Raw genomic sequence first — 11,307 nt, 5'->3', positions numbered from 1 at the left:
TATCAAGCTTGTATGTTTATGTTCAGTTATTTCACTTTAATGGCAATGAAAAGGAACTACTAATTGCCATTAAAGTGAAATTACTGAACCTAAACATACAAGCTTGATAAAAATGCTCATTTTATAAGAAAATTTCAGACAGCAATTAGAGGCTTTTGCATCTGAAGTCTTCATATATATATATATATATATACACACACACACACACACACACACACACACACACACACTTAGTGCTGTCAAACTAACATAAAAGTATGCGTTTATATATGAGTCAAACAAAACAGACTTTATTTAGAAATCAACAGGGAAACATAGGAGATAAACAGAGGATACTACAGCTACACAGACATAAAACATTGATGAGATCAGACAACCAACTGAAAGAAACAGGGAGTATAAATACTAGAACAAATGAGGGAACTAATGAGTTAATTAACAGAACAGGTGAATGGGATAACTAATCAAACACACTGGGAAACTCAGTCAAACAGGCAGACAAGGAAGACAGATATATTTATTGTTACATTTTACTATAGGACAATATCCTTGTTATGCTATGTTTATCTATGACCTTTTATTATAAATACAGGAGAAAGGGATTAAAATTTAGGTCATTAATAAAGCAATCGCAGATGAAATTTTGATATGTGTGAGTGTAATTAATCTATTAAAGACAGTGACCCATAAATGTTCTCTCATGTTTGTTTGCCGTATGTATAAAAGTCTGTGAGAGAAAAACAGACAATTTCTGTCTCTAATTAGCTATGTTGCATATGAGTCCTTACAGAAGTCCACAAGGGTGTTGTTAATATGTTCAAGACATCTGATTGTCTTTTTTTACTCCATTGAACCTGCCAGATGCAGGAATTACTGCACTATATTTGTTGCCATTTGTCTGTTTAGTTAACAACAAACATGTGAACAAACCAGTTAACAAGTTTAATTGAGCGGAGCCTGCATTCTCGGTTAATTGTTAAAGCGGTCAACTGGGAGTTCATTGAACACTTTATTGCCTGTGAGGCACATCCAACCCCAAAGCCTTTTCTGAAAACACATCATAATATAGGCATCACAGCACATACACATATAGGATCAATTAGAAATGAATCAATTTAGCTTCACATACTTTCAGACTGTCCATCATTATCGATGGCTGTAAAATGGAATAAGACCAGCGGCCAGAGTGAGCTTTTCAACCTAGTCACCTTTGGCTTTAGTAGCCTGGCCTACTGACACTGACCTATCTGCGGCTCTCTCCAGCTCAGCTGATCTAAATGTGTTAAAACTACCATGCTCATTCTTGTTTTAAAATGACATGTGAAAAGAAAGGTGTTACTAAGGGGAAATCTTTTCAAGTGTATCGAAAATCCATCCCTGAAGCACCATGCACTAAGAGCGCAATCTAACTTGCTTGGCATGACACAGCACTCTCGCTCTGCTCACCAAAAGCAGCGGAAGGGGATTTGCTGCCACCCTGCGGTCATTCAGTGTAATGCGCACGACTGACAGGTCAAAGCTTAAGGTCAAATATACACACACATTCACACAGTTTAGTAATGAATGCATTATGCAGTGGGACAAACTAATAGCATTATATATCACATTCTATATTATATAAATTATACTAGATTAATTTTTATATTTCACAATTTGGTCACTGTCAGTTTAACCAATTAGAAATCAGCAGTGAAATCACTATTGCAAGACCAGTAGTTGCAAGTCTATCATATATTAATATATCAGAATAATATATATAATATATAATAATATATCACAAATCTATCATATGAATCAGCAGGTTGTTCTTTTTAATTTGATATATAAGATCCAAGCTTTTCATCTAGCCTAAAAATAGAAATAATCAAGGCAAAAATTGGACGCACAAATAGTAGACAGTGTATCGCGTCTGGACACGGTGTAAAGCTCCCCCTAGTGTACAAATGTTGCGTTACTATCCTGATGTTCGTAAAGTGATAGTAATTATATTATATATTATAGATTTGACTGCACTGACACTATTGGACGAGAACTGAACTGAGCTGGACGATGACATCACTGTTTTCTGCAGAGCTGCTTTACAGATGAAATGAACTAATTTCATCTTTACAACGGAACTGAATCAACACTGAACTTCAGCTGAACAATGCCGCTATTTTCTTTTAGAGCTGATTGAAATTCATTATTCGTATAACATCAGAATCGTGATATGGCCATTCGTGAGTGGCATATGATTCTTATCTTTGTTGGTAAAAGCGATTATTTCTCAGGGTGAAGGTTATTTCTAAGTCAGTGGGAAAACAAAATTACGCCACTAGGTGGCGACAAGTGAGTGTCTTTTTGACATTTCGTTTAGTGCAAGTAAGTGCCTTTTTGACATTTAAAGGGTTAGTTCACCCAAAAATTAAAATTCTGTCATTAATTACTTACCCACATATCGTTCTAAACCTGTAACATCACTGTTTATCTTCGGAACACAAATTAAGATATTTTTGATGAAATCAGTGAGCTTTCTGGCCTCCGATATACTGCAACATTATTACCACTTTCAAGGCCCAGAAAGGTAGTAAAGACAGCATTAAAATAGTCCATGTGACTACAGTGGTTCAACCTTAATGTTATGAAGTGACGAGAATACTTTTTGTAAACAAACAAAAATAACGACGACTGTGTATTAATAACAGTCTCCTACGCTGTTCACGTCGCATGCGTGTGATGCTGACGCAGGAGCTGGCCAATAATGAGCCGGCGTTCTGATGTAGAACCTGGAAGCACTGCACTGGGTTTACTAAGAGTTGTAAAACTAATCATTTGTATTTCTCTGATGTATTGAACATTGCTGTTGTTGTGACTTTTGCTTAAGTATATATAGGTTGAAGGATTTGAGGAAATTGCAAGAATAATTTATTGTTATAGTCTTGAAAGCATCAATTAATGTCATGGTTGTCTGACGAAGATAGTTTTTTTTTTCTGACGCTTAATATGCTATTCTGACACAAAAACATACAAAATATTTTGTTAAAAAATAAAATGTCGCAGAAATATTTGCAGGAGGCTTAAAGGTGCAGTAGGTAATCTAAATGCTAACGTTAGCCTGCTAGCATTTAAAAGCATACGATCCCACCCTCTCTGTAAATTGCCGTCCAAAGCCATGCCTCCTCCAAAACACATGAACGCACACACACACACACAGCTGCTCTCGGCAAAGCGTCACAGGAAACAGTGTAAACCTACTTCATGTCTCAAAGCACATAACATTTCAATAATAATGAACATAAATACCTTAGAGCGCTTGTATCTGACTCCTGCAGATTCATTTCGATGTTGATACTGTTGACATGGACGAGTCTGAATGAACAGCTCCGGGTTAGAGCATCAGGGGTTGCCATCTCTTAATTACGGTAGTTATGGCGTGAACACAGCATAAGCCAGTTGTTTTGATTCGGTAGGAACTGTAAAAGTGGCTGCTGTTTGTTCTGTCATCATTTACTCACCCTCAAGTTGTTCCAAATCTGTATTAATTTCTTTCTTGTGGCTGAACACAGAAGAAGATAATTTGAAGAATGTAGTTAAGCAAACAGTTTCTGGTCCCCATTGACCATAGTATTTTTTTCTATACTATAGGGACCAGCAGCTGTTTGATTACCCACAGTCTTCCAAACACCTTCCTTTATGTTCAAAATAAATAAATAAATAAATAAAAATAAAAAAATAAAAAGAGTAAATAATGACAGAATTTTAATTTTTGGGTTAACTATACCTTTAAGTTATCTCATCGCGTGACGCTACATGTGATGTTTTAATTTTTGAGTTGTTAGCTATTTTGAATGCATTTCAGTTGATTTCCAATGGCCAAAAGATACACGGAACCATATACATGCTTTTGAATGTGTACATTGATTTTTTTTCCTCCTCGAGCTCCAAGCGCGTCCATTAAATATTTCCTGGTTTAACGCATGTTGCCGTCGCATGGCGTATCTCCTACACCACGTGATGGCGGGTTCCGGCTAGTGGTTGCCATGGCGATGACTTGAGGATTTGATGCGGAGACTCGAAGCGCATTCGGCAGGAATTAGACTGCGCTGCAGGAATATCCGTGAGTACACGACAACCTATTCATTTTGTACAGTCTCAGCAGGTCTTAATGCGTCAAAACGAGATTAGCAGTGTTTTAAACGATTTTATGTATAGAGAAAGTATTAACTGCGCAGTTACAGCGCTATATTGTGTTGCCATTCTCGTACAACAAATGCAGCTCTGCTTATTTAGTGTTTATAGCGAATTTAACTAATTTAACCATGAAGACCGTAACCACAGTCTTCTGTATGAGATACTACGCTAAAAGACATCTACAGCATTTCTGCACATCTGCAGTGTATTAAAGTTAAAATGATGACTTTGCTTTATATAATACTATATCTAGTATACACTTATTGTATAAGGTATGCAATATTAAGTTATTCAGGTTGGTGTAAATGTACAGAGTAAACACATACAGTAGGTCTGATCTGATTGTGCTGACAGTGTGTGTCTTTCACAGGCGAGTTTCCCTAGACAACCTGCTGACAAGAAAATGCATTTCAGCCCTCCTGTCAGCAGAGACAGGATCATATCTACATTTCCAAAGGTAGACTGTCTAAAGTCACATTATGTTAAATATTTACAGGTACTTTAATTGAAGAGATCATTCAGTATTTGACCAGGTTAAATCATCCAGTCTGATTCATCTTGCATGTCGTACTATGGGAAATTCAGCAAGCATTTTGTAAACTGTAGCGAGCACATCAGATTAGTATATTGAGAAAGTGTGACATCCATATAAAGGGGCCTCACTGCAGATGAATCCATCAGGATCACAGGACTGCAGCTTATTCTGCTGAAATAAAAAACCTTCCCACAGCTACTTCGTGCAGTAGTTTTCTCAGTAGTGGGGTCATATTAAGGGCAAATGTCAAAGTCAAAGTTTATTTATAAAGCATTTTTTTTTTAAAAAACAGCAAGTGTTTATCAAAGTGCTGTACACACAAAAGAATAAAAATATCAATGATACAAACAGTCAACAACACAAAAGAAGACAATAAGAACAATAAAAAAAAGCAGCTCTCACATAGCGTCAAATGCCAGACTATAAAAATACGTTTTTAGGCTAGAATTAAAAAAGCAAGTGTTTGAGCCTATCTAATGTAGAGGGGCAAAACTATTCCAAAACTTCGGGGCCGCCACTGCAAATGCTCGGTCACCCCTGCTCTTCAACTTTACCCATGAGACAACTAAAAGCAAATGGTCAGCAGACCTAAGTGCTCTTAGGGGAGCATACAGCTTGATCAAGTCGGAAAGATATTTAGGTGCTAAATCATTAAGAGATTTAAAAACAAATACCAAAATCTTAAAATGAATCCTAAAATGGACAGGTAATCAGTGAAGAGAGGCGAGAACGGGTACCCTATTTACTTTCTTAGTGCACATTCCTAGCCTTATTGTGAATGATTCCAAAATGCAAAGTAATGAAACTGACACGGTTTCAACATACTAAACAAAACTACTGTTCTTACACAGTAAATGACCCAAAGTATATGGTATTTCATGTTGTTTATAACAAGAAGAGTTGGTCGGCATTTATTAGTTGTGCCCTATTGTTCTGTAGTGTTATAATCCACAAGCCTGCCTACAGATGAAGGATGACTGGGATACAAAAGCCAAGATGGCTTGTCAAGACCGGGCGGCCCGCCTGCAAGGGTATGTATGTATGTATGTATGTATCTATCTATCTATCTATCTATCTAATCTATTTCTATTTTAGTATGCAGTATTTAAAACATAATTTATTAATGTTATGGCAAAACTGAATGTTCAGTAGCCACTACTCCAGTCTTCAGTTTCACATGATTTTATATATATATATATATATTAGTTCAATAATATATTTTTTATATATTATCTTCCAGGTATGACAGGCTTAAGATGTCAAAAGCAGTAGTGGTTGGAGATCTGAATGTGGGAAAGACATGCTTAATAAACAGGTAGAGTGTACATGTTTAATTTAAATGATACATGTTGTATTTTTCATCAACATTAAGTTCCATTATGTTCTTATATATCATAGGTTCTGTAAAGATGTGTTTGAGAGAGACTACAAGGCTACTATAGGTGTTGACTTTGAGATTGAGAGATTTGAGATGTCTGGGCTGCCCTATTCTCTTCAAATGTGAGTAGTTATTTTCTGAACGATTTAAATAACACATCTGTTCATTTGAGCAACTTTCATGTGTTTTATATTTGATTTTGCACATTACAATATTTGTAGATGGGACACTGCTGGCCAAGAAAAGTTCAAATGCATTGCATCAGCATATTACAGAGGAGCTCAAGGTAAAATGTAGGTTCTCATTTAATTCCCTAGATACGAGTTTGTTTAAACCCTAATATAATCTTTTCTGTTTCTACTTTAAAAGTTATTATTACTGTCTTTGACATGGCGGATATCAAGACCTTGGAAAACACACAGTAAGTAATTTTTTGGAGATTGGGAATATGTCAGTTTTTAAATAATTATTAATATATTTTTTAATTATTTCATTTATTTATTTATTGTTTGGTTGTTTGTTTCTCAGACAGTGGTTATCAGAGGCACTGAAAGAAAATGAACCAAACTCTTGTTTTGTTTTCTTGGTTGGCACGAAAAGAGACCTCCTGGTGAGAATAGTCCCACACACAAGCATTCATATTTGCATATGTATACATACAACATGCAAAGGCTATTAAAGGGGTCCTATTATGCTTTTGTACATTTTCATCTTTTTTTAGCGTTTAATGTTGCTGTTTGAGCATGAAAAAGGTCTGCAAAATTATAAAGCACTAAGTCACTGCAAATGTTATTCTAGGAGACCCCAAAAACAAAACCAAGACAAAAAGGGCATAATAGGTCCTCTTTAAAGATTCCCTGTTGTCTTTATGTGAAGTCTGCAGAAGAGTGTGAGAGAACAGAGAGGGATGCCATAAAGATTGCAGCAGAAATGAACGCTGAGTTCTGGTCGGTGTCCTCAAAAACAGGTACATTCTAAAGGGATAAGAATATTACTTCATCTAGTAGTTGCAATTAGAGACATGTGTGAGATGATTTTTCAGTCCCGCTCCCGTAGGATTCTGTCCTGCTCCCGCCGCCTCCTACAAAAATATATTTTACCCTCTCCCACATAAAGTATACATGTCATTACATGTCGCCTAGCCACAACCTACACATCCCAGCATAAACACTCCCGATGAATTATTTGTTATTAAAGCATCAACATTCACAAACCACTGTTAATTTAACATAAAAGCGTGTAAGTGTTGGCTACTGCGTGCATGGTTTGGCATGGCAGAATGCCAATAATTCCTATAATTCCTAAAAAACGGACATCTCGGTTCATCGCGATCTCAATGAGCTCAGTTATAACAAAGACTTATATAGAAAGACTGTGCACTCGTGTTATTATGAATGGGGAAAGTGCAATGCGCAATATGGCGGAATAAGTCCCGCCTTCTAAATAAGAGCCAGTCAGCAACTGGTAAAGTCATCGCGTCACTGCAGCAGCCGTTAGAAGCTCCAGTTACTATAGAAACAGACGCGCTCTTCCTAATAGAGACGTGCACTTAGGACTGCGCATGCGCATTAGCTTAATCCAGCCTGAAACATGCAATTTTTTTTTCATTATTCGAGCGTTTAGAAACAAATTTTATGAGACAGTTGTTAGATTTCATTGGTGATTTTAAATACTGTATGAAATTTAATTGAAAGCTTGGTGAACAGCTTTGGAGAATTTGATGTTTCCCCATTCAAATAGATAGGAGCTGCACTTGCATGCCCGAGAGGCATTTCAAAGATGGCCACCGAGTGAAATGACTTGTTTTAAAGGGACTTTGGTTATAATCAATTGGTTATAATCAATGAAGCTGACTGCACAATCAATCTTTCATAATGTCGTCTACTACACTTTTTTTGTTATAATCAGAGGGTTCGCCAGCATGCAGAATTCAGCACTGAACAAAAACTCTTTATGAGCGATGAGTGGATTCGAACTTAAATACATCTGTTTGGCCATTACGTTCAAGCCATCAACACATATGTCTGTGATTGCTTACATTGCACAGCGCTGCAAAAACATGTTATAAATAGAAACTTGCGCCTGTAAATCGTTTTTATTTTTATTTTAGTTGTTCTTGTTGCTTTTGTGGAATAGATGAATAACTTAATTTATTTGTTTTTAGATGTTTTATTTTTAGATATTTCTATTTTGCAGGAGTCCCTTGAATCGTTTTATTCTCCCACAACCCACACACGAGTACCTTACTGCCCGTACCCACACTCGACCATTAAATCTTGACCCGCGCCACACTCTGTTGTGTCTGATCCCACGGGAGTGCAGGTCTCTAGTTGCAATGTCCATTACAAGAATTATAAGACGGTTACTACATGTACAGTTCAAAAGTTCAAAAAGTTCAAAGAGACAAAAATAAGAAGGATCATAAAAATTGCATGTTATTTTTTATTTAGTATTGTCCTGAATAAGCTATTTCACATAACAGATGTTTACATGAAGTCCACAAGACAAAAAAAATAGCTGAATTTATAAAAAAAATTGCTGAATTTATAAAAAATGACCCAGTTCAAAGGTTTACATGCCCTTGATTCTTAATACTGTGTGTCGTTACCTGGATGATTCATGACTGTTCTTTTTGTTTTTGTGATGGATGTTCATGAGTCCCTTGTTTGTACTGAGCAGTTAAACTGAGCTCTGTTCTTCAGAAATCCTCCATGTCCTGCAAATTCTTTTATTTTCCAGCATCTTCTGCATATTTGAACCCTTTACAACAATGACTGTGTGATTCTGAGATCCATCTTTTCACACTGAGGACAACTGAGGGACTCAAACACAACTATTACAAAAGCTGCAAACATTCACTGATGGTCCAGAAGGAAACACAATACATTAAGAGTCGGGGGGTGAACACTTTTTGAATTGGATGAACAGGATAAATTGTACATTTTTTGTCTTCTAGGAAACATGTATCTTTTGTAGCTTCCAAAGGGCAGTGCTAAATAAAAAATATGATCTTTAAACAAAATAAGAAAAACTTGCACTTCATCTTCTTGTTTAAAAGTTTTCACCCCCCAACTCTTAATGCATTGCGTTTCCTTCTGGACCATCAGTGAATGTTTGCAGCTTTTGTAATAGTTGTGTCTGAGTCCCTCAGTTGTCCTCAGTGTGAAAAGATGGATGTCAAAATCATACATTCATTGTTGGAAAGGGTTCAAATATGCAAGGGGTATGTAAACTTTTGAGCTCAAAAGTAACTGTTACTACTATTGGTTTGAAGGGGAGAATGTCCAGGAGTTTTTCTTTCGCGTGGCAGCTCTGGCCTTTGAGGATGCCATTCTGAAGGACTTGGAGACAGAAATCAGCACCGCTCAGATCGGAGATGGAAGTATTCTCAGTAAGTGATTACGCACTAAAATCATAAAACAGAGATGTTCGCTTATGTAAATGTAAATATTGTGAGGTGTAAGATGATGTGGCTTTGTTATTTCAGATGATAAAGCACTGGAAGATACACAAGAAAAACCAAAGAAGAAGTCCTGTTGTTGATCCTGGATCTTTCAAGAAGAAAAATGACCAATTTGTATTACAGAACAGAATAAATATTTAACATAGTTGAAAAAAAAGTGTTTTCCCTGACATAACCAACCTCTGAGTTGGTGCATCACTAATGTACTCTCTGAGAGGGACCACCTTATCAGAACACACATAAAAATAAGGGACTGATAACCAATATGAGTTTGATTTATACTGTAGTGTTAACATCAGTATTTTGTACTGCTCAATAAACTGCCATTTAATGATTATATTGTATGTTATATTGCAACCTTTTGTACTTTTTTTTTTTTTCCCTTTTGGCAGGCGAAATAAACATACATTGTAATTGAACACAGCTTATTAAATTTTTAATCATTATTTATCTTTACATTACCCAAGCTTGAGAAATCTACATGTTCAGCAGTAATAGAAGGAAACATGCTATTTATCAGTAAAGAAGCATAGTTCGACGATGTAGAAGCATAATCATAAAGTGTAACAGATGGCGGCATAGTAGATTTGTCATTGTACAAATAAAGCTAAATTACATTTTTTTTTTTTTTATCTTCTGAAATAGTAAGATATTCACTTTGAAATGGTATTCTTGATGAAGACAGAAAAATGCCTATGAACTCTGCCTATATTATATTATATTATATTATATTATATTATATTATATTATCGAGGCAGTCTGTATTTAGTTATGACTGAATCTCCAGCACGCTATGTGGCGCTGTCCATCTCTATACTGTATACCCAAAGAAGCCACTGTCCACTTATGCTGCCTTCACGTGCTATCGGAAATTTTATAATTCCCGCTTCAGAAGTGATTACGAGCTTGTTGCATTCAAGTGCTTTGTTGTCGGAATGAACAGGAATAATGGAGGACACCAAGTTTATACTTGCCTATTTATTGGGAAAATCTTATTCAAATCAAAATTATATGTAACTGATCACCCTCTCCTGCGTCTTTCTCTCTTAAACTGTCTGCTAATTTTCAATCTGGCCGTATGTGTGGTGGGGGTGCCCCAGAAGTCCTGCTGCTGTCTGCCTCTCAGACAGTGCCTAGTTTTTGCTGCATGGTCTGGGTGGAAGGCCCTCATCACTCCTCATCACTATTTTTTAAGTTCCCATTATTTCAGCTTTTTAAATAATCATATTGAACAGCTGAACAGCATTACCCATGACTCTGCAGAGAAATCTCCACCAGTCAGGGAATCACAACAATTAAATTGCACTAAAAGAGCACTTTAGCACCCGCCTACTTATCCAGTATTTTTTAAAATTCATGTCTCTTGCAATGCTTCATGGGATTGTTGTTCATTCCATAATTAAAGTTGCTACACAGTCCTGATTTTGCAATACTTTTTTTCAGTTCAAATCAGTTCTTTTACTTCAAATCAGTTTGTAATGTTGATTCACCTCATACCTGGTTGATTTGGTTCATGGCTTATAACTCTTTAACATAGACTTTTTTTTTTTTTTTTAAATCCCAATGTGAAAAAAAAAAAAATACTTCCAGAACCAACTCTGTTGAAAAAGTGGGTGGAATTTTTTCATTTACTGGTGCCAGTTGATACTAGATATTTAATTGTTCCTGCTCATGGAACAATTAAACATTATGTCAAAAAGTGATTGAGAAATATTTAAAACTTTGCACTATTTCTAGGTCTCTAATAAACCAGTGACACTG

General features: G+C 36.1%; 1 protein-coding gene and 1 long non-coding RNA gene across 6 annotated transcripts in view; one reads left to right on the top strand and one right to left on the bottom strand.

The window, feature by feature from the left end:
- LOC127520703 (uncharacterized) overlaps window positions 1–11,307 on the bottom strand; it is a 269,016-nt gene that overhangs the window by 169,721 nt on the left and 87,988 nt on the right. The window lies entirely within an intron of this gene.
- Window positions 3,681–9,965, top strand: rab36 (RAB36, member RAS oncogene family). 5 transcript variants are annotated; one of them, XM_051909133.1, is made up of 11 exons: window positions 3,681–4,096; window positions 4,541–4,627; window positions 5,645–5,736; window positions 5,946–6,020; window positions 6,104–6,205; window positions 6,305–6,369; window positions 6,453–6,504; window positions 6,612–6,693; window positions 6,882–7,050; window positions 9,358–9,474; window positions 9,571–9,965. In XM_051909133.1, the coding sequence occupies exons 2-11, from the start codon at window positions 4,574–4,576 to the stop codon at window positions 9,624–9,626; spliced, it is 864 nt and encodes a 287-aa protein (XP_051765093.1). In that variant the 5' UTR covers window positions 3,681–4,096; window positions 4,541–4,573; the 3' UTR covers window positions 9,627–9,965. The 5 variants fall into 5 exon arrangements, with proteins under 5 accessions (XP_051765093.1, XP_051765094.1, XP_051765092.1 ...); XM_051909134.1 differs by having other exon boundaries at window positions 3,687–4,096; window positions 5,645–5,748; window positions 6,960–7,050; XM_051909132.1 differs by having other exon boundaries at window positions 3,690–4,096; window positions 5,645–5,748.

This window comes from Ctenopharyngodon idella, chromosome 10 (assembly GCF_019924925.1).
Source record: "Ctenopharyngodon idella isolate HZGC_01 chromosome 10, HZGC01, whole genome shotgun sequence".
Lineage (NCBI taxonomy): Eukaryota > Metazoa > Chordata > Actinopteri > Cypriniformes > Xenocyprididae > Ctenopharyngodon > Ctenopharyngodon idella.
The sequence above is the reverse complement of the archived record's forward strand: the minus strand, read 5'-3'. Positions and strand labels throughout refer to the sequence as shown.